Source organism: Meleagris gallopavo, chromosome 3 (assembly GCF_905368555.1).
Source record: "Meleagris gallopavo chromosome 3, MGAL_WU_HG_1.1, whole genome shotgun sequence".
Lineage (NCBI taxonomy): Eukaryota > Metazoa > Chordata > Aves > Galliformes > Phasianidae > Meleagris > Meleagris gallopavo.
Window position 1 is genome coordinate 52,589,541 of NC_139406.1, and position 24,633 is coordinate 52,614,173.

The 24,633-nt window shown below is 39.4% G+C and overlaps 1 protein-coding gene across 1 annotated transcript in view; it reads right to left on the reverse strand.

Annotated features, from left to right (window-relative positions):
* Positions 1 to 624: 624 nt before the first annotated feature.
* Positions 625 to 24,633, reverse strand: part of NOL4 (nucleolar protein 4) — a 188,402-nt gene continuing 164,393 nt past the window's right edge. Inside the window, exons 10-12 of the mRNA XM_085221021.1 lie at positions 13,098 to 13,278; positions 9,588 to 9,668; positions 625 to 2,536 (exon numbers count right to left, since the gene is read on the reverse strand). Of these exons, the coding sequence (XP_085077147.1) occupies positions 2,343 to 2,536; positions 9,588 to 9,668; positions 13,098 to 13,278 (456 nt within the window). The 3' untranslated portion in view covers positions 625 to 2,342. The remainder of the gene's footprint in view (positions 2,537 to 9,587; positions 9,669 to 13,097; positions 13,279 to 24,633) is intronic.

The window sequence follows — 24,633 nt, forward strand, 5'->3', positions numbered from 1 at the left end:
GACAAGCAAGAGACAGAATAAGTTGGAGCTAAATAAAAGTAGAAGAGAGAAAAGAACACTTAGATCCTAATAGACTTTTGAATGTCTAGAGAGACAGAAGCTGAGGGAATCACACTTCTAGGAGAGACAAGCTACAGGCTTTCACAAACATTGTGAGTAGATGTGGGAAGTAAATGCATTTCTCAAGTGATAGGTTAGCAGCTAGTAAGGAATTGAAACAATATTCTCATATAGAAGAATAAGTGCCTTTAAAATAGACACCCAACAGGTTTTCTTGTTGTTGTTGTTTTCTTAAATAAATGCAGAGTAGCAAAATGGTGTTGCCTCCAGCCAATTTAATATTATAAAATGTTAGTGACTTGGGTCCTATGATTTATGGACCACATACTTCTAGTCTTATTGAGGAAATTCTTCATTAAAACAAAGCTCCAGCTTGATAAGCCTACTGAATTTACCCAATTATTTTGAGAAATGAGTTTTGGCTGTCTGCATGAATTGGACTGGAAATCTGTTTTCCCTGTCTAAAGAGAATAATCCTTATAACTTTAAATGTTATGGCAATTTAAATGTTATAATGTTTCACAATCATGTATTTAAACACAGAAATATGTTTATTTACCCAAACGAAACAGAGGAAATGATTCCAGCCCTCAGGTTTTGAATTCCCATTTAAATATGTGAACATCAGTTCACAACTTAGAGATGTTTGTGTATCTATGTTACCTTCAAAATACTCATATTTCATAGGCTTTTTCACATTAATATTCACCAACAGTATCACAAAAGTTCTTTTTCTTTTACATAACTGTAAGCAACAGTAATTCTAGAAACACTAGAGAAAAAAAAGCATAGCAATGTCCACAGTTACAAGAAAAAGTGCACATTACTTGGTCACAATCACAGTCATTACTTGGAAAACTATATGTAACAAGTAGATATAAAATATCACCGATGCCTTAAACTCATTGTCAAAAAATGGAATTACATAAAATTTTGTACATGAAATAAGGCAAATTTAGGAATGCACAAGAAAATTGTTATTCAACAAAAGCCAAACAACAGAACAGATAGTACAGTAAGCATAAACTAAATTACTTTTTCTATATACTTAAAAATAAACCTGCCATAGTGCACAAAGAAAACACCATTAATGTGTAATCAATATTATAAAATAAGAAATAGAGGGGTTGGGAAGAGTGGGGGGTGAGGGAGAGAGAAGAGTTTCAGTATAGTTGCAGCTGCATCCATTTACATTTTTGTACAGTTTTTAGCTAGGCCTGGGCATTATACAAATCATACCAGAAGTGTCAGTGACCTTCCTCCACAAGAATTTTGTTTAAATTAAGGAAAAAATAATAAATACACACAAGAGTGCAAATTTTCAGATTGTCACTTGCAACCTCTTAACATTCATCACCTATATCCAATCACAACTAGAGGGACTTGTCCGGGACAGCAGCAGTGATCATGGAGTTAGATGAGCTCACTGTAAGAAATCAACTTCTAGTTTTGTTTTCTCAATGATATGTTGTTTTTTTAAAAAACCCTCAACTTTTTATTAATTGCTAATAAAGCTGCAATATATTACAGAATGGAGCTGAGAATGGTATGAATGCAGGAAATGCATGCTTCCTTTGGAAGGTATTCTGTAGATGACAATTTACAGTACACAGGGGAGAATTATCCAGCATCAAGAGTTACTCACTGTAGAAAGAATATGAAGTTGGGGAGAAGGGCACAGTCAGGGGTTCAAGAGAGGAAGGGGGACTTACAATAGCTCCTCAAAACGTTTTCAGGATCAGTGAAAAAGTTTACCAAAGTAAAAATGAAAAATCTTGAATGAAAACGAAAAATCTTTTGTTTTGCTTTTTATAAAAATTACATTTTTTTAAAATACAAGATCCTTTTAATTGCAATTGTGCCCTGTAGCAACAGGACATTTGGCAACAGTTTGCCATATACTGCAGCTTTAAGTCCAATGAGTCAGTATCACATTCCACTAATATTGCACTTGGATCTTGAACCATTTTTCAAAAAAACATCACAGCATCTTCTGTTTCCTCCACGTGTTAGAACGAGTTAATTTCTAGCCACTGTTTTATGCTGACACACTAAAACAAAAGCAATAGGCTGGACACAGTAAAGTACCTCAGAAATACCAGAGGTCGAAGTTCACTTGAAGCACCTTAACACATCACTTTATGGATCAAGAACAGTGTGGCATTATGGTAATTAACTCTCCTAAAAGACTGCGCGGTAACTGAAGTGTGTGCTCTGGGAAATCAAAATGTCATTAGTGGAAACTCTGAGATAAGACCAGGCCAGTGTGTAGGTCACATGACTCAGTTCTGCTGCAAAATCAGGTTTTCCAGTTCATCTGCAGAACGCAATAAAAAGGCAGCTGATTCCCTGTACCCTGCCACCAGCTGCCTCACAGCGTTGATCTCAGTGGGGCTCAGCTGGGGCCTGGAGCTTGTACTGCTGGAGGAGCCTGAGCTGCTTGCTAACTGCCTCTTCATACTGAGATCTGTTGGACCTGCAGGAAACAAAGGGAAAGAAAAGAAGGCTCAGATCCCACTGCCAGAGACATTTCACCACCACAGGTTTGTAGTGACAAAGCCACAGCAGCAAAACTGTGGATTTGTACTTTCAGTTGAGTGCCAGATAGAAACAGCACATACAAGTAACAGTCCAGTTACTATTCCCTTGACAGGAACCACAGAAATTTGTTTTCATATATGACAGGAATCCTTAAAATTCTACTCATGTGACACAAGTCCTCTGCCAGCAGGAACTTAGCCTCTGGGGTATCCCAGCAGTGCAAGCTGCTTGACCTGACACTGATGGGATCTGCTGCTGGCAGGCAGGCCATCTGCACACTTGCATTCATTATCACAGCATACTGAACTTATATCCTTTAGATATCTATTTTCACAACTTCCTGTTGCTTCAATTAGCACATGGCCAGATTGTCTCTTACTGACATAGGTAACTGGTCATTCATTTGAATAGCCCCAATGCCACGTGTTAAATAGCCAATCATGAATGATCTGAGGTTGGTGACAATCTGTCTGATATAGGTAGAAACACACTGTAAATTTCTTGTGGGCCACATACAGCTGGCAATATTCTGCAGGGACCCTGTAAGGTCTGAGCACTGGCAAGTGAATCTGCAGCAATCACCATGTTCTGCTGGCAGCTTATCCACTGTACCATTGTGTTCTCATCAAAGAATGCTCTCAAGAACACATTTGCTACAGCAGAACACAGCACTCCCAAGGGGAGGCTGCAAATTACTGCAGGTAACAAAGCCACCCGCTAGCATGAAGTCCAGCTTTCTGGGGAATTTCTGGGGTCCACAGTTAACAGCTAAAGCATGCGGTGCTTTGATGAGGTGTCTGTCTTTTCCACAGAACACTATTCAAAGTTTTTTTTTCTGCCTGGAGCTTTATACCAGCAAAATTGGACTCAAGTCTTTTTTAAACATATGATTCTATGACAGATGTCCTTATATCATAGAATATTTTGAGTTGGAAGTGACCTTTAAAGGACATTGAGTCTAACTCCCTTGCAGTGAACAGGAACACCTACAGCCAGATCAGGTTGCCCCCAGCAACTCTCTGGGCAACCTATTCCAGCACCTCACCTCCTTATTGTAAAAGACTTCTTCCTTATATCCAGACTAAATCTCCTGTCTTTTCATTGGAAACTATTTCCTCTTGTCCTGTCACAACAGACCCTGCTAAAGAGTCTGTTCCCTTCCTTCTTATAGCTCCCCTTTAGTTAATGAGAGGTCTCTATGAGGTCGCCCCGGAGCCTTCTTTTCTCCAGGCTGAACAGTCCCAGATCTCTCAGCCTGTTCTTGTAGGGTAGTGTTCCATCCCTCCCGTATCTATGTAAGTAAATATCAGGAAGTTTATTATATGCAAACCTGGATAAATAGCATTCATTCACTTGACAGTGTAGCAAATCTATACTTTTATCAGGTAGAAAAATCAGCCTAACCCAGTATTAATTTCTGCAAACTGAGATTAAGTTATCCACAGCAATACATCCTGCGTTCCTATGAAATAAATGTCACTGTCCACTTCCACCTGGAAAAAACTATGTCAGGGCCCAAGCTTTCTCAGCACTGGCCCACTGGATACATGTTTCTCTCTAAGGAGATTGGAATCATTATAAAATCTAGCATATTCAACTTTAGATTACTAAACACACCAATTTGTATTCCAGGGATGTACCTAAATAATCTCATCAGAACCACAGGATTAAGCACTACACTCAAGAGTTGCTCTGATTTCCAGAAGCAGAAAATCTGGTCAAAACCAAGGATTTTTTCTTTCTTCTATGTTTATGCAACAGTATTGCTGAGACCACAAGAATGCTGAAACTGCCATGTCTACATTTTCCCTGAAGTTAATGAAAACCTCCCCTCTATTGAAAGGAGAATGGGACTATGAAAAGAAACTACTCAAACCAAAAGGGTCTGCTTAGATCTTCCCGGTTCCTGCTATGTAACTGGCATGAACACTACTTAGCCTTACAACTATATTATCCAGCTTTACACTAGCATAAATGAATTGACTTTAAATGACTTCCAGAGTACAAAGGATAAATAAGAGGACAATGACCTCAGCAAATGTTTCAGAGCGAACATACGCTACAGGCAAACGATCACAGTGGGAAGAAGCACAGAGGATACTTCCAAGTAAAACCTTAAACCAGCACAGAGAAGGGTATACTAATCATAAAGTCAGCTGGAATGAACAGTAGTGAGAAGCCATTAAAGACTTGTATATTTATTGAGGCAGCAGCAGAAAAGCTACCACTGACATATTGAGGACATCGTGCTCCAGGTAAACCTACTTTTACTTTCATGCTCCTGCCTTGATTCTCATTCATGTCATAGCCTAAAACACACACACAATATAGGGCAGAACAGAGCTGCTGTGGCAGAGCACAGGTTTTTTTCCTGAAAGAAAACTGAAGGGCTTTTCTCCTTTGTAATCTAGATTTTAAGTAGTTGAAGAGAAAGTTATTAGACTCCTCACAAATGTAACAACGTACTCACAAGTGTAACTCCTCACAAATCTGTAGAGTCAAAATGCAGACCTGGCCCTGTGCTCCTAGATATCCCAATTAACGATTTTGAAGACAGCTCTCTAATTCCTCAGAATACGTGTCTTTGAATCATAGACTCATTAGGGTTGGAAAAGACTTTTAAGATCATCTAGTCCAGCTATCTACCAACCACCAATATTGTTTTGTGCAAGTGCAGTTGTGCAGTTAAGAATTAAGAAATTAATTTCACTGTGCTACTTCAAACTATTTTTTTTATTATTATTTACAAGTAGAAGGAAAATAGGTTTTTCATTTCCAAGGCAAGTTCTGCTTTGTTCTCAACAAGTAACCGTTCCTTGTCCTTCTTCCCCTCAGAGAAAAGCATCCCAGGCAAAGAACAAAGAAACCCTGACACGCAGAAAAGAGTTCTTGGCTATGGTTTCTGTAAGTGAGTATAGCCTGCCTTCCCAGGAAGGGAAGACACACATGCTGTCAGAGAACCAAACAGAAGGAAAAGAAGCCATGCTTGATGCGAAGATAAGGACTTCAGTTCTTTTAATTTTGCAATGTGACCCCTATGCCCCACCTCCAAAACTTGCCAATGACAGGCCAAGCTTTACATCTGGGACAATATCTCACTCGGACATTCATCTCATGATGTATTACACAGGATTCATCTTTTAACAGCTATGATAGACACTTACTGGCAATATTACAGATTATTAAAAGATTATTAAAAGTTCAGGCTGCTTTATGCTAAAAGTGTTTTAGCTTATCTGTAGTTCTATCAGTCATAACTAGTCTTTCAAGCAGGGAATCAACTTTTTACAAGGATAGAGAGTGATACAAGGGGGAATGGTTTTAAGCTCAAGGAGGGAAGGTTTAGATTGGATGTCAGGGGGAAGTTCTTCACAGAGAGAGTGGTGAGGTGCTGGAACAGGCTGCCAAGAAAGATTGTGGATGTTCCATCCCTGGAGGTGTTCAAGGCCACACTGGATGGGGCCCTGGGCAATCCAGTCTAGTACCACATCTGGAGGGAAGGTCGGTGGCCCTACCTGTGACAGGGGGGTTGGAACTTGATGATCATTGGGTCCCTTTCAACCCAAGCCATTCTATGATTCTAGGATAAGGAATAAATGCATCTTACTCTTCTAGTATTGATTTTCCTGTGTAATTTTGTTTAAATTAGCTATTGAAAAACCTAAAACTTAATACATTTCCACCACATTTCTTTACCCAGGCAAGTAAATCACAGCTATTCTGAAGGCTTCATAAAAAAAAACTGGTTACAGTATACATTTCATATACCTCCATCTCCAGAAGCCATCACTAGAGATGCCTAAATATGGAGAAAATTGAGTAGCTTATGCGCTATTTCTCCTAAGTAGAAGTATTTCCTTCATATGCTTAACAGGTACTTATTAACCTGCCAATCTTCACAAGAACGGGGGAGTGTGTCCTTAAATAGAGGGGAAAGCCTAATCTGATTTTTTTTTTTTTTTTTTTTTTTTGCAATAAATTTTGCAGTGTTAAGGTCCTCCAAGGTAGTACTGCATGATTTAGCATATTATTTCCCATCCTATAGTATTTCAGGACAATTAAAAATCCTATATGCAACCATCAACAGGTTCTATAGTGTCCATGGCAGTATGCAAGCAAAGATCAAGCACACACTGTAAAGGTGAACTTTATCTATTTTCTTAGTGTATGAGTGCAACTCATTATTGTCGTCGCCCATGTTCCTATAGCTGCACTACGTTCTCCTAAGCAGTGGGTTAAACATATTCACAAGACAGATCCTTTCCTTTATAATCTCTGCAGTATACTTGCTGAAGACTCCGAGATACTTTCCCTCTGTACCTTGGAGAGGCCACCTGGTTGACACTTGAAAACAGGAATATTGTACACTTACCACCTCAGTCCAGTTACACAGACCTAATTTCCCCCGTGAAGTGAAACGGTTCCTGCTGGAATCACATCAAGCTAAATAGGAGAACTCTGAAAATCCACTCTTCATGTGTTAGACAACCACTTATCAAGTTAGCTGCTGGGAGTATCTGCCATTAAATACAGCGTGGGCAAATGGCTTTTCTATAAGTCACAGGTCTGAAATTAAGCTGGTTAAGCAATTTATGTTTAAATTAATTACAATTTAAATTAATTTAAATTTATATTTAAATTAAGCAATTTAAATTAAATTTCAAAATATGACTCAGACATAGAGGTACTATTACTGATCGCCTAGACAGTATCACCTGTCCCAGCAAAACTCCCTTTAGAGTTGTATGCTATACCTGGATAGACAAATCTTATAATTACTGCTGAAGTAAAAAATAAAATAAAAAAAATAAAAATCAATAAATGAATAATAAATATATCAATGACTCTTTCAGTATCTCTAATAATTAAGAATAATAAATCATTTTTAAAAGTTAAATGATTTTAAGCATCTAAGATTCTATACTTTTATTAGCAGCTAAGGAACCTCTTTCAAAGAGTTTCTTGTGTCTTTTCTACTGCACATATACTTCTCCCATTTTTTTTTTCCCCCATAAGGAGCTTCAGAAGAATCATACAATTACAAGGTTGGAAAGGATCTACAAGATCACCCAGCCGTCCTCCCACTACCATTGCTACCACAAGCAAGAAGTGAATATTTACTGGATTCACCTCTATTCCCACAGAAATAAATAGAAAAAAAACATCAAAACATGTAACTTCCCCAAAATCGGATGTATTTACTACTACTGTTTTATTGCAATATTATGTTTCTTGTACTCCTACCTCTAAACAGAACACATGTGCCTTAAACTATTCTTATAAGTGTCAAGAGATCTTAGATTGGGAAATCAGGGACCAATGCATTGGGCCTTTCAAGCCTCTTTCTCACTCCTACCCTTTTCCCTCTGGGAAACACATTTTTCGATAATTTAAACTGTTGCCTGAGAATAGAGATGTCAAAATACAAAAATATCTACCATCACTCAACATCACACATTTTCAACAATCAACAAACACATTGGTTTTCAGTGACAGGATTAGATTATATGAGACACTCCAGTAACATTTGATATCCATCACAGGAGATTAGTTACGTAGTATACACTTCTCTTGTCTGCCTCCTGGACTTTCTATAAAGACAGAAAAGATACTGTCCGATTAATTCACAGACATTTCATCACAGTTCCTATGGTGGGAGCAAGATAATACTTGCAAATGCCATGCGGCTGATAATTTGGAGAGGAGAGGAAGAAATAGGAGGATCGCCTTAATACACAATTCAGACAGTATTTCACAGACGGAAATTTCCACTTCTGCCACAACATACGCCAATTTCTCCCAGTACTGCATTTTGCCTTTTTGAAATGCAACTAAGCACGCCCTCACAGATTCCTAACTGTATCTATCTTGTTCTGCATCTATGTGATAAAGAGAGGCTCCTTTGCCTTTCCTTTCTACCTCCACTTTGATTTCAGAAGGATAGCACTAAGAATACAGAAAACTGTACAGCAGTAAAGACGTAAAGAAATGCTGGAGAAGGCAACTGGGTGGTTGCCTGTTCACCCCCTGCATCATGGCCAGCCATGCTGTGGGTGACCCAGTCAGACTTTAAGAACTGGCTGGACTCCTGATATTCTCAGTTGGACTTTTTCTTTTTTAATTACTTATTTCTACTTTATTACCAAGAAACCTCTACCGAACATTCAAATGTCAAGATTTTACAGATGATAATCTTTACAGCTTCACCAAATCCGAGCACATTTTCTCAGAACAGAGAAAATCCCCATGACAACTCCCTCTGCCAAGTGTTGTTTGTGAGCCATTTCATAAAGGTGCTGGGGTTCCTCATAAGCACATAAATTGGCACACTTTCCCAATAACCTGTGGCTAAATTACTTTTGATTAAACAACTTCAAAAGTATTCAGCCCACAGATGACCTCTGGATGGAAACTTTCAGTTCAAGTAGTTAAAGCTTGGTAAAGTTTATAAACAAGGAAAACAAGTTTGCATAAAGGGAAAAATGGAAAAGACATACAATAATTTTCATAGAATGGCTCGGGTTGGAAGGGACCTCAAGAATCACTAAATTCCAACCCTCCTGCTACAGACAGGGCTGCCAGCCACTAGATCAAATACTAGATCAGATTCCCCCGTTTATCAGTAACAAATATCAACAGAGGTTAACGTGGACTGAGTTTGAGATAGATTGGTGGCTCCTCATTTTACAAAACTACTACAGAGATCCTGCAGCCTGAGCTGCTTGGATGATATAGTAGACTTTTCAAGAGCTTGAAGGACTAAGAAGGCTGATTTACATGTAGGTAAAGCTGAGAATGGCCTGGAGAGCAGAGGCATCATGGGGCAGCAGAGGGAGATGAGCAGAGTGACTGGGGTACTTGCTGGGCAACAGGAATTTCAGCCAGATTGTGAAGGCCTGCTTGAGGGAAAGGGGAATGCAAGAGACTCGTGTGGATTCAGGATCTGGCCAGAGTGTGACTTTATTAGTCTTGCAAGGAAGACTTACCTGAGTTGGAAGGAGACTGGACGTTCGTGGAGCCTGGGAGGCAGTGCTGAGTTGTGGCTGTAGTGGAAGTTGGCTGCAGATCTGTGTAGAGAAACAGAGACAGAATAATTGTTTTGTCATATCATAATACAAGGGAACGTCTTGGGTGAGTCTTGCATAGCCAATCTACCATCCGGTCTGAGACGCAGGGTTTTTGTTTGCTTTTTTTTGTTTGTTTGTTTGTTTGTTTTTAAACAGACACAGTTGGAACTGGCTGACATTTCTGCCTGGAAAAGCTGACAACAGAGAAGTTGTTCCCAGATCACCTTGAGGAAGCCCAGCAGTGGCAGTAGAACCATATTTTCTAAGGGAAAATGGGCCTTGGGAAACAAAGTGTCTGTGGAGATCCGGTCCTGACAGCTGGAGAGAGTCATCATCATAGAATGGCCTGGGTTGAAGAGGACCACAATGATCATCTAGTTTCAACCCCCCTGCTATGTTCAGGGTCGAATGGCAATACATCAGACAGAGACATCTGGGATGTTCCTACTTCTGTGGGTCTCTGACAAATGATAGTGGCAATTAAATATTTTGCTCCCAATGGAGTAATTTGTTTCCTGCCCTCAAGCTGGATATCTCTCCAGGTATGGTGGAGCTGGGCTAGATAAAGCCTCTGTGGCTGGCAAGCCAATTCATTCACACTGACATCATCCTGGGGCTTTTCTTTTCAGCTCTGTAAGCAGGAACTTCATCAAACTTAAAAAACAAGAAACATGGAAAGCCATACTTCTCAACAAGCAGTTCTCCTTGAACATCTAGAAGAAATCAATAGTTTCTCTCCAGCCTGTGTACAGGCTGAAAGAGGCTCTGACAACCTGAGGATTTCTTGCTGTTCAGACGAAGCTTTCAAGCTGAGCTGGTTTGCATAGATGGTTTAAAAGCAGGGGAAAAAATAGAAAGGACTTAGAGACCACACCTTTCCCTGCTGTGTTTATTTCACTCCTACAAAAAAAAGGAAGGGTCATTGTACAAGCTGCTGTGTTCTGCTTGCTCATATTTAGCTGTTGCATGAAAGCTCACTCCATACAGTTGTGTAAGGAGCTAATTATGGATCTGTAATTCGCCATGTGGAAGGACAGACTGAGGAGGGAAGCACTGCAACAACAGACACAGATAGTTCCCTGAGCCAAAGCCACCAAACAGTTGGGTGAGCAGAGTCCGTAAGATGGTATCAGTGTAGAAATGAACTCCATAGGGAAGGAAATAGTCAAATTAAATTGTTAACTGAGTGGAAATGCCCAGAAATAGATATTCAAGCTATGAATTTTAGCTAGCTTTTCCAACTTCTTCCTTTTTCCTTGTTTTAGGAAGATACACAAAAAACAGACTGTATTTGTTTATACATGTATTCTGACTGAGATGTGTATTTATTTTTACACTAGGAGAACACTTGTAAAGGTGATGAGAGCATTTGATGGGTTTCTGAACTGAAAAGGAAATTTGTTCTTAAAATTCACTTATATCCTGAAAACAATTTGCAACAAACTCTCTCAATTCTCCAGAGAGGGAATTAACAAGATTCCCTGAAATTAATAATGATTGAAAACAACCACCATGTGAGATCAGTCAGAAGGGAACTCAACTACAACCCCAATCAAGAATGAAAAACCAAGTATCTGTGAACATGTAAGAGATGATGATCAAATCCCAAATAACTGACCTCCAAATCCCCTAGTTTGTCTTAAAGAGCTAATGGAGCTAGAGACTTTGCATTCAGTAGTCCAGAAATAATCAGTTTGACTACTGATCGCTTTTGTGTCGATGAAACTAAGAAACTGGTGGCATTCCCACTCCACAACATTCCCAATGAACTTCTTGAAATGGCAGGTGGGACACAGATCTGCAGCCAGCTACATTGCTAGCATTAACAACTGGTTTCCAAGTGCAGTCACACAGACAGTAAGTTTGTACAGTTTTGGATCACATGAGATCCCTGCAGAGAAGATGGACAACTCTGTACAATGCTTCAACTGTGCAAAGCCAACTGGAAGAGGTGCAACAGTTTACTTTTCTTCCAAAGTAAAAAAAAAAAACAACCACCACCAAAAAAAAAAAACAACCACACATTCAGACAAAATTTGCTAGGGCAAGTAGGAAAAGGAGAGGAAGAAGAAATGTTTGAACATACATCACTATGCAACCCATAAGCATTCCACTGACCCCTGTATTCTGGTATTGCTACATAGTGGAATGCAGTGAACTCCCCACAGTTAAGAAGTAACGTTAGCTGTACAGCCTCTGATAGCTCCAGGATAACGATTTTTTCCTACAAAACCCATCTTCAGCTTTAGTTACAACAAAGCACTAGACTCCTCTACATTAATGATACAAAGAAAGTGTTGCTTCTAATCTGGAAACAAGACTAATTTATGATGCCAAATTGGTACCTGTATTTTTTTTTTTTTTTAAATAAAGCATATACTGAGGTGACAGAATACTCTTGCCTAAACTCTACAGTCCACTGTAAAAAGGGAGTTACAAAAATGTGTCCAGTTACAAGAGGTTTGAATGGAAGAACAGGGATACAACGCAGTCGTGATTCCATCACAGTTTAGGATTACATAGAACAATTCTGATGGGTTGTACTGACAAAGAAGATGCATGGGAAGATCAATTCTACTTGAAAGAAAGAACAAAAGCAAACTGTTTTCAGTGGGAACTTGCTTAAACATTCTCTGACCATAATATAATAATGTAAAATAATTTTAAAGTTCTTGTATATTTTCCCAGGAAAACAGATTTCCACATTTACTCCTGTGAAAGCGTTTGATCAGAGATCGTATTAAACACCGCGTGTGTTTTTTATTCATATGGAAACAACTGTAACCATCATTCACTCTCTAAGTGAAAGAATTTTGAGAACTAAAATACTGCATTTTAAAAGCTTTTTAAATATATAGCACAAATCATTCACTGAAGGAAGATGAAGTAGACACGACTGAAGGTCACCAGTACACCATACACTGCAGGCTGCAGCCTTGATAACATTTTGAAAATTGCTTAGCATGCTGAAAAATGGAGGCTGTAGCTGAACACCTCCTGTCTTGCCAAAGTTAGCCCGTGTACCTGAAGCAGAAAACTCCCCAACAACTGAGGATTTTTCAATTAACACTTGTCATGCCAGATTCTTACCTACAGTAAATTAAGTTAGCCAGACAAACCATGTGAGAAATCTATGCTAATTCATTTCCTTCATAAAATGTATGGAGCTTCGTGCTTTCAAAATCCAGCCACATAGCTTGGGTTCAGTCTCATTGAAGACTGTTGTGAGTTAGTCCCTTGAAACTGAAAGAGACTTGTTCCAGAGAACAAGGATTTTGTTTAGCAGTAGTTGTCTGCAAGATTGCATTCCTCCTCATTATCCACTTATACTCCATGGATACTGAATCCCTTGGACTAGCTTTCTGTACAGCAGGGGAAACATACACATGAGCACATATACACACAGACGTATTTCATAAGGCAACTCACCACTGCTAGAAGCATCGTTGAGATTTAGCAGCCCACCTCCGAGCCCTCTGTAACTATGGTAACTGTAGGTCCCATTTCCATTAATGTACAACACCTCCTGTGTGCTGGAAACAGCTGACGTAGAGTAAGTGACCTGGGCTGGCTCCTGTTTGTACTGCTTGTCAGCTGGTGTAGCCTCATCCTGCAAAAAACAAAGAAAGGTTTTGTATTTATTTTTTTGTTCATTTTACCTTGCATAAGAAGGGTCTTTTCCACTGTTAAGACTTCCCATGTATTTGCTTTCACATAATTTTAATTCATGTTAAACAAGCACAGACATGTCTCTGATAGGCAGAACAGCAGCTGAACAGAAGCAAATAAATAATCTCAGATCTATGGGAAACCTGTATTTTTATTTATTTGTGCTCCAATAGCCAAACATACAGTTTCTTAAAAGGGAAGAGACATCCTCTCATCCTGAAGAGCTCAGTCTCCTGCAAAACCCATCTCTGTCTAAAAATAGTATGGGAAACAAGAAAGAAGCCATTACTTTCTGACTACAGGAATCACTCCTCTGAGTTGGAGAGCTGTCTCCTTCTCAATAAAAGAAATCAATGAAAAATGTTCCAACTACTTCTCCTGAAGTATCATTCTCAGAAGTGACAGAAGGAGTAGAGAAACTGAACATAGCCACATTTTCTCTATTTGCAGATGGCTCAGATAGTGACCATGCCTACAAGAATCAAAGGGCAAAGATGATTCCACAAACATGATTTGAAAGCATTTGTAATCTTGCATTTGAGCAGCAACTGCACATCATGCATTTCCCTAACACTCTCAGTTTACTTCTGCGATGCTTGCATGATACAGAACAATATTTAGCACAACTGCCTCACAACTTTCCCCTAGAGGAGATTGTTTCAGAAGTCTGTTTTTCTCCATCAGATGCTGTAAGTACTGCTGAGAGCCCCACACCTCCACTCAGACTCACAGTGGCCACACAAGTGAAAAGAAGAAAAAAAAAAAAAAGCATCAAGATTGACTGCGTTTTGTTAGTTGCAAAAGGAAAACCATCAATATCTGACAAATACATTTCAGTGAGTTCAAATAAAACTAAGGAGCTATAATATTTTAAGAAAACCCACAAGTTTGGTTGCCAAATATACCAAACTTACTGAGATTGCTACAAAAAATTACAAACAACCTTTTTTTTTTTTTTTTAAAGAAATATCGATGTATATACCAGCATAGACAAATCAAATAGTTCAAACAGCATCTGGACTCTGTCGAAGAAAAAATGGCTGTGAAGTAGATTTCCTGTTTGCATTAGTCAGTCTCACCACCAGCTTTTTCGAGATGAAGATATCCCTGTCTTTTAGTTATTTATTGGCTAAAGAGATTGGGCTATAATTGAGATGACTCACAAGATAGAACATATATTATTAACAGAAATTTTAATATTTAATACAGAATGTTGAATCATCACATAATTAACTCCATAAACAATCAGAATGAGACCTCTTGGGCACTAATAGGAACTGAAGCTAAGCTCTGCATTTTTTTTTTTTTTTTTAGAGTTGGCCAAGTTGCCTTATACGCATTTTCTTAAACAATAATAGACTCAAGCAAAAATTACATGATTTTTTTCTTTTTGCAAAGAATTCAACCTTAATATCATTTACCTTTTAACTCCAAAGGAAACTGGTATCTGTCATAAGAGATAATGTATTAATTTCTACAAGAAAATATTCATAAGTTATACAGGAAAATTCTATCTTGGCAAGAAAGCTTAAATCATCCAATTCCTTTAACAGCCTCAAGGCTGAGATCCTTATTTCTAAAAACTAGACGATCCTTTCTGCTATAAACTCCCTGAATGCCTCAGTTTATGCTCGTGAAGATTTGCAAGGGATCTTCAGCAAATTTACCAATAACCGGTCATGATCAAGGGTGCAGTGCGAAGGGTACTAACTCATGTAAGCTGCCACAATAACTAACTATATATGCACAACTGACATATCTTTACCAATACATGTACCAATAACTCCAGAATAATTTCTGTACAGCCAAGAAGTGCTGTCCCACAGACAAGAAGAACATCTTCTTATTCCATCTATCTGTGTACCACAAATTTGCTGTTCCTGCACTCCAGAGCCCCTCTTGGTCACTGTGAACTGAACATACAGCAGTGAGCTTTTTTCAGACCTGATGCACTGAGCTCATGGAAGAGCACAACAGAGCCTGCTGCATGCTGATGCATGCTAGCCTTTGTGTTGGAGCACATCGCTGAGAAGCAAGAGACCAGAGCTCTCCCTTCTTGTTGCGATGCACAGTGAAGAGGCGTAAAATCTGGGATGTGAGGTCTTTGATAGCTTTGGTGGGGGGAACCTGAACTCAAAGCTTCCATCTCTTAGCAACCAGACTAAAAGCAAAGCTCTGGGAGGAGTCATAGCTGAAGTTGTGCCACTCACTGAGTGGAAACGTACAATTCATAGAACAGAGACAGCAAACAGCCAGGGAGCATGATTCAGGGATGCTTCCAGCGCAGCTCCCTGTCAATACTCCTGACTCAGCATCTCCCTATCACAAAACTCATCAGCTGCTCTGACAGTGGGATCCAAAGGCTTTGTATCAAACTAGTTTTGGCCACGCGGGACACGTGGTGTGCCCGGCGCTAGGAACTCAGGAGGTAACCACATCCTGGCAGGGAAGACACTCCTGAGGCCATGAGATAGGTTGAGCAAATGCCGTGCACGGGACTCTTGGTTCTGCACATGAGATACTTAAAGCTGCCTTCTTCTAAATATTACACACATTTTTAAAAGCAGTACCCAAATAGTGACTAAGGTGCCATTTGTTTCAGTCCTGAAGTTTAGGCTTGAGTGCTTAGCTCAGCACCTCAAGATGTCTAAAATCCTACCCGGTTTCTACATTTAGACAAGTGTGTTCTGAGGCTCAGGGGTCAGCCCTATCTGTAGGATTAGCATGAGTTGGGTTACAGGGGTTTAGGCATCACCTAACGTACATTCCTCCAGGATTTTAGCATTTTTAGGAACCTTCTTCACTTTAAAGGCAGAAGTTTGTACTAGAAATAAGCTGTCTTTCTAACAATATTTCCCTTCTGACTTTATTTGGGAGGAAAAGTAATTTAGGTCTTGAGCATATGATCTGGAAACTGATGGAATCACAGAAATATAGAAATACCTCTCACGTACATAAGCATGCTAAAATGCATATTATCTGTTCACTTGATAGACTGGAATTTGCGATCCTCAACTTAGTGTATATCAGAGAGATTACACTGTTTCACATTTATGCCTAGGTCTATATCAGGAAAATAGATCATTTTTTTTCCCCTTCAAATTCAAATAAGTTTCTAATCATTTTTATTTATTTCTCATGTAAGCAATTAAATAACCTTCTAAGGACTGTACATAATCAGAAAAGATTTCATGAACAGTTGTATAGCCTGTATACCAAGGAAACCCTGCTCTGACTGACTGACACTTGAAATTCTAAGGAATAGTTTAAAGGGAAATACTTCCTACAGCAGCACAGATGTTAGTACGGAATGTCACAGCTGTGCTACAAATAATCCAACTGGCAGCATCCCAGTGTCCAACATCAATGCCAGAGGAGATAAAGTATAGACATCTTTTTAAGGAGTCTGTCTTTTCTGGAAAGAACTCTAACAGCACCAAGGTTCCTTTTCATTCCTCATCTCCTTTACCACCATCATAATAATAAAAGAAAAAGCTTATTAAAATACGCAGCCCTGGCAAATTGATTCCATTCTGAGTTTTGATCCCATACATACGCATCAAAAATTCTGTGCACTCCCGTTAAGACAAAATGTAGCTATTGCCTTGGCTTTTACTCCACTGTTATCATTAAGCATGAAAAGCAAATGGACAATGCCGGCTGACCAAAAAGCTAGCAAAACTTCTGCAAAGGGAATATAAATTTTAATGTTCCAAAAATGGCAAAGACATGCATTTAACTTGCTGCTTTCATGAAAGATCAACAAATTAACAGCTCTGCAAATACCAGCTTTTAACTGCCCCTATGTCAAGGTGATTTTTTCCCACTCAATTAGAAAAAAAGAGAAACAAAGGAACACATTTTTGCCTCATGTTGCCTGACATTTCATTTTTGAATATATTAAACTGCTTAATGTGGATTAGTTTTTGTTCCTGTCAATACGTACTGCTCTCACAAGACAACTTTGAGGCTAGAAAACCTTGAATGTAGATTAATCTTCAAACAGATAGGAAAGCCAGTCTTCCATTTCTTCAGCACAGGAAAGAACATATTCACTAGGAAAAATGAAACACTTTCATATTCTTTAAAATAATTTTTAGCCTCAATAGCCTGTAGTGGGGCTTTAGAAAAAATTAAATAATGTTTCATATATTTTTCCCATCTGGGCCACACCAATTTATTTCTGTGATTTTTGATTCAAAAAGTGAAATCAACAGAAATGCATGATAAAACTGTGCAGCACTTTTCAACATATACACAATTAATCCTCACAATACTCTTGCTGAATGGGACTTTTATCACTGTTTTTCAGATGGTGAGATTCTGGCAATCTTAAGCTAGCATTACCTACTACATAAGTGCTTGAGTTCTACAACCATAACAATGCAATGGCCTTTGGTTTGTTTAACTATTATTATTTTTTTTTTAAAATAATGGAAAGAAACTTGAAATTCTGTCACAGGAACACTCTGCTGAATCTGAAAGGGCCGGGAGTGGCCATCAGCAACTGCACGCAGCAGTGTTGGAAGCAGGGCGAACCATGGGATTCCTGGCTCCTGTTGCCAGGTCTGTAGGCAAGTCCCCTTCTGGGAACTCAGGCATTGCTGCTGTTTCCCTCTCCACCATGACATGATAACATACATCCTGTACTCTGCCTCTTCACATTTGTTCCATGCTGTGCCTTCCAAATGCCTGACTCATCCCATCTTCTCTGCTTTTGCAGTTTCACCTTCTACCCTCCTTCTCAGTTTTCTTGCCCATAAGTTTTAATTTCTCCTTTTCAAACAAGACTCTTGTTCCCTGATACCCGAGTAGTTTCAGCAATTCACGTCTTTTCATCTCCTATTTTGCATTTCACCATTGTTAACATTCACCAACGGTCCCATCTGAGGTTCTCTCTCCCTTTGAGACTTTTTTCAGCCTCAGATTCCCAGTATCCTATCCTGTTCAACAAAAGCAAAGCTGGCTTCTACATTTAACAAAAGTCATTCCTGTTTTCACCTCATGTTATTTTTCCTTATTCATTATTACAATCAGAAAGGTCAACACAATGGAAGGGCAATACAGGAGTACAGTAGCAAAGGGCTAGCGCAAATCACATTATTGTAGGGGTTGGAAGGGACCTCTAGAGATCATCGAGTCCAACCCTCTGCCAAAGCAGGTTCCCTACACCAGGTCACACATGTAGGTGTCCAGGCAGGTCTTGAATATCTCCAGAGAAGGAGACTCTCCACAACCTCCCTGGGCAGCGTGTTCCAGTGCTCCGCCACCCTCACCATAAAGAAGTTCTTGCGCACATTCATGCGGAGCTTCCTATGCTGCAGTTTCTGGTCGTTTCCCCTTGTCCTGTCTCCACACAATGCTGAAAAGAATCTGGCCTCACCACTCTGCTCCCCATACCTTAGATATTTATAGACCTGGATCAGCTCCCCTCTCAGTCTTCTTTTCTCAAGGCTAAACAGACCCAGTTCACTTAGCCTTTCTTCATAGGGGAGATGCTCCAGGCCTTTCACCATCTTTATGGACGTCTGCTGGACTCTTTCCAAGAGATCCCTGTCTTTTTTGTACTGCGGAACCCAGAACTGGACACAGTACTCCAGATGAGGCCTTACCAGGGCAGAGTAGAGGGGGAGGATCACCTCCCTCGACCTGCTGGACACGCTCTTTTTAATGCATCCCAAAATGCCATTGGCCTTTTTGGCCACAAGGGCACACTGCTGGCTCATGGCCAACCTGTCATCCACCAGGATACAGGTTCCTCTCCGCAGAGCTCCTCTCCAGCAAGTCATCCCCCAACCTGTACATGCAATTATTTCTCCCTAGATGCAACACTCTACACTTGCTTTCGTTAAACCTCAACAAAAGGTTGAATTCCATTTTGTTGAATAGGACAGTGTTACAAAGGAAAAGCACTCACCCATCACTGAAGAGGTAGGTTTGCAGGGAAAATTCCACACGGAAGGGATCTCCAATCAGAGATCCTTCCCCAGTGGCAGTCAGCCCTTAAATAGGGTCTAAGAAAGGTACAGCCAGGCTCCACCCCTTCCAATCACATGGGAGAATTGCCTTCACCTGTGCTCGCAGGGCTGATCAGGTCCTTCCCCAGCTGCTCAATCAGTGGTTCAGGCTGTGACTCAACAGTTACTATACAGACATATCTGACCCATTTCTTTCACTTCTGCTTCATCAAATCCCATTTCACAACCTCACTCTTTCTTCCTTTGATCCTTTATCATCGTCACTTGTGCTGTGGTTCACAGCTCCAGCGTTCATCTCCTGTTTTCTGTACTGAAACCAGATTCCTAGTTACACCCACTGAAATTCAAACATTCTAGGAATTTAGCAACTGAATATCAGTTGTGTAAGCATGGGCATCCAGCAAAACATCCTTGGCGTAAATGATGCCAAATGTACCATTACAGTGCAAATATTAGATAGCATTATTTACCTACTTATTGTGAAATGGTAATCACAATTAAGGATCAAAGTATCCTTAAAGGACAAATCTTTCCTCATTTTTGAAAATGGCTGAAGTTTTCTCTGAAATACTTCAATAGGTGGAAGACATACAGAACAATAAACGTCATCAAATTATTACCCAACTGCATATGGTATGATAATAGAAAGTGTCAGCTAATCTTAATAAGTGATGATACTATTGACTGCTTTGATTGCATACATTGTTCTGGTTGAACTCTGCATCTTTTTATTGGTTTTAAATGCACAACATTAATTCTCCTGGCTTTGACCCACCTTTTAATTTTATGACCAATATACGGGAAGCCCAGAAACCTAAACAATATTATAGCATATCACAGGATAGTATATTTTCCTTTAACATGGCAATAAAGCTGTTGATTCACTTAGCAATGAACTTCTTAGCAATGGTGGAAGTGGAATTTCCATAAAAGATGGATGTGAGGATTCACTTCAGTTTTGGTTTTCACTGCACATCCTTTCTCCTTCCTCTCTAGTTGCTAAGGCTAGTAGTGGCATTATTATCCACTAAATAAAACCTGTTCAAGACCAGGGAGAACAAAATTAAAGACATATACAGTTCACTGAATTCAAAATCCAAATGAGGCTTTATGATAGTTCTTTAAATAAAAAGAGTCAGACAATGTAAAGTACTAAATATTGATAGTCCTTTAAAAGAATGACATCTTTTAACAGTATTAGAGGTGTTCTTACAACTGTGATCTAAGCATGGAGGCAAAACGAGCATAGGAATAGGTGACATCTTTTTCTAGACCAGGAGAAGAACTTCTATTCCCTAAAGCAAATGTATTAAATGATATCACCTTTCTCAGAAAGCCTTATTTTTCTTCTATCACAATCTGAAAAAGCCAGATATTTCTCTGAAGTCAGCATAGATTCAGTATTTGTAATGAGAACATTTCTACAGGTTTCCTGATCAATTTGTGTGCAGAAGACTTGTTTCATGTGACTTTGTTTGCTATGTTGCATATCTCAAAACTATTATTAAAAAAAAATCCTACAAAATTCCCTATCTCTATAGTTAGGCATTCAAAATAAACATCTACAGGAGATTTCAACTACTCACAACAGATCTACTGCTGAAAACTGAAAATTATTATTATTTTAAATTATTAGAATATTTATAGTCTGTTTTAAAAAAGTATTCAAAACACACCAGAGATGTATTTTATCATAGGTACAAAGTTCTCCGATAACTTCCCAAGACAGACACTGAATATTTCTCCACCTCTTGGGCTGCTCATGGTGTTTTTTTTTTTTTTTTTTTTAAGACAATACATACACTGAGCATCCCCTAGCCCATTGTCCAAAGTCATCAGGACAGATGGATTCAAAAAACTAATTGTACTTCTGGGCCAACTTCTCCCACTTCAAATTTAGTTATCCTTCACTAGAAACATTCCAGAGGATAAAGTACTAGAACGGCTCAATGTCCAAATGGAGACTGGTGGCAAGTGGTGTCCCTCAGGGGTCAGTACTTGGACCAGTACTCTTTAATATTTTCATGAATGACATCAACAGTGGGATGAAGTGCACCATCATGAAATCTGCAGATGACACCAAGCTGTGTGGGGTGCAGTCAACTTACAGGAGGGATAACAGTCCATCCAGAGAGACCTAGACAGCTCAAACAGTAGACCCAGGTGAATCTCACGACATCAACAACTCCAAGTGTAAGGTCATGCAGCTGGGTTGAGGCAATCCCTGCTATCAGTAAAAGCTAGGGGATGCAAGGATGGAGCACAGCCCTGATGAAAAGAACTTGCAGGTACTCATGGATGGGAAGCTAGACATGAGCAACCAGTGTGCCCTTACAGCCCAGAAAGCCAGAAAGCCAGCTGTATATTCTGGATGCATCAAAAGAAGCACAGTCAGCAGGGTGAGGGAGGTGATGCTTCCCCTCTACTCTGCACTAATGTGACTTCATCTGGAGTAATGTGTCCAGATGTGGAACCCTCAGTACAGAAGAGATGAGGACTTGTTGGAGCACATCCAGAGGAGAGCCACACAGATGATTCAAGGGATGAAACACCTTCCTACAAGGACAGGCTGAGAGAGCTGGGGCTGTTCAGCCTGGAGAAGACTTCAGAGAGACCTGAAAGCAGCCTTTCAATATCTAGAGGGGGGGGGCTATGAGAAGGAAGGGGACAATTCTTTAGCAGAGTCTGTTGTGATAGGACAAGAGGAAATAGTTTCAAACTGGAAGAGAGGAAATTTACATTGGACAAAAGAAAAAAATCTTTTACAGTGAGAGTGGTGAGGTACTGGAACATGTTGCTGTATGCCTCATCCTTGAAGACACTCAAGGTCAGGCTAGACAGGGCTTGAGCAACCTGATGTAGTCACAGATGTTCCTGTTCATTGCAAGGGAGTTGGACTAAATGGCCTTTAAGAGTCTCTTCCAATACAAATGAGTCTGTGATTCTATAAACTATGGATGAGGACGATGCACAACCAGGAGAGAGACTTCTGTTTTGGTCTGTTGTTTTTTTTTTTTTTCCTCCAGAAGTACTAAGAATAGATTTGAACAAACTAGCTAATTAAAATACAAAGTCAACTCCAAATATTTTTAAAGGACTCATGCCAAATACTCTTTAGATTAGGAACTGTTTTGATAATTCAGGGTGGACTTGCCAGTGGAGTTAAGAGGATCCTAATTGCTGTTCTCACACATGCACACTGTATCTCTTGAAAGGAACAGCTGGGAGACTGCACAGCTTTCCACTTCCACTGCAGGTATGTTAAAAAAATCAAGAGAAAGCCCGTTCTTAGGAATTTCCTTTCACAAGGATAACATCAAATGGAAAAGACGCAAGAGGTGCAAGACACTTCTGACAAAAGAGTTGTTATTAATTATTTTGACCCATATTTTATCATATCCATGATGATTAATGATCCATATTTTAAAGAAAAAAATGATTAATATAATTTTTCAAGTAGCGAGGAAATATTGGTATAGACTACTTGAGATAAATCAGGCATAATAGAGTCCAATTAGGAATCCTAACTCCCTGCAACATGAGTGGAGATGTGCGGGATCTTGAAGTGTCCATCAAAATACTGTTAGCTGCCAAAAGTTTAAGAAAGAAAAAAGAAAAGAAATAAAAAAAGAAAAACTACCATACTTCAGTTTCTAATTATAAAGGTAGTAGGTTCCTCATGTTTTGCAGTTATTAACACTGAAATGAACTGCCAAAATCAGTGCTGTCACCAGGCATCAAAATTGACAAAGCCAGCGCTTGACAAGAAATGAAAGCATGAGACTGGCAAGGAAAAAGATCAAAATATAAAGGCGCTATTGTGGAGAAGACAGAAAAACACACTTTAGTCTTCTGCATTCCTGATGACATGACATATTATTTGTAGATTGGAATGGGTATGTTAACCTTAAATAAAAGGTTAGCATTTTCACATTGCAGAGTTTGAGTTGTGTGGGTTTTTTTTTTTTTGTGATTTTTTTTGTTTTCTTATTGTTTTAACTCCTGCCACCTCTTCTACAAAACAGAAAACTTTCGGAAGAGAGACTCAGACAATTGTTGCAAGGAGTTGTCAGAGAATCACTTTTGTTGGAGTCATAGCAAAGCAGAGGGATTGTTTTTCATCGCCTGTCAGCTACTTGCAGTTCATTATCCACTGTGATATCAGAACAACATGAACTTTCAGAAGTCACCAGAACTGCTGGCAGAGCATGGAAACACAAACAAGCTATGCTTGTGGTCTACATATCTGTGATACAAAGTCACTGTGGAAAGGAGACACTGGGTTCTTCTAAAGGATTTGTTCTCTCTCTGCTTAAATTGAGGATAGCTTTTATCTTCTGTGGTGCTTGAGACAAACTAACATTTTTAGTGAAGTTCAAAATAGGTGACTCCCAATGTGCTTTCCCCTGGAAATGCCCTGCAAGTTACCTTTATTGCTCCTGCTGTTCTTGTTTTAGGCAGAAGTTACAGTGGTTCATAAGATACTTGAGCATTTCCTGATATATTAAGAAGGAAATCTGAAACTTGGATATGGTCGTGCTCTTGTCTAGCTTTAATGTAGGAAAAACTGTACTTTGCTAACGGTTTCTCAACTAATAGTATTAACTGAAAGTCTCAGCACAGGGACACAGTGCAAGACTGCATACTACACTGCAGTGTATGCACAGCTATGGCTTCATCAGTGTGATTTTAACTAATGTGTCCAGTGATGGCCAGCATCAGGTTAGAAACTTCTACTGGACTTGGCTCGAGAAAGTAAACTGCTGCAGTGCCTTTGAATCTTGGCAAAATTCCTCTGTGTTCATGGTATTCTTCACAAAATACATGGCATTTATCTTGGAGAAAGCCCAATCTATTTCAATTCAGAGGGACAAAGGTGCCACACAAAGAGCAGAGTAGTCCTCAGAGCTACAATTTAATGGAGGAAGATGAGAGAAGAGATGATGGGTGGAACTGTTGCTTTATCCCCATTGTACCAGCAGAGAGAAGAGATTTGTTAATGTCCAGACCTCACACAGATGTTTTTCCTCTTAGGATAGACAGATACAAAGGCAAATTTTGACTGAATGCCTGCACAGCATAAGATGGCTCAAGGCATGGGATCAAGGGAGCAGGCTAGCTGAGCCTGTTCCTAAGGGGACTTTAATTGCTAAGTGCCCTGCCTCAAAAGTGAGGCACCAGAATGCCCCTGATACAATGAGATTAATTGCAAATCTGAAGAAAATACAAGTAAAGCTTCAGTGGAAATTAGACGCAGCCTTCTGAGCAGAAAAGCAATTGTTATGTTTCTGCATATATCCCTTGTCCTTTGAAAGCCT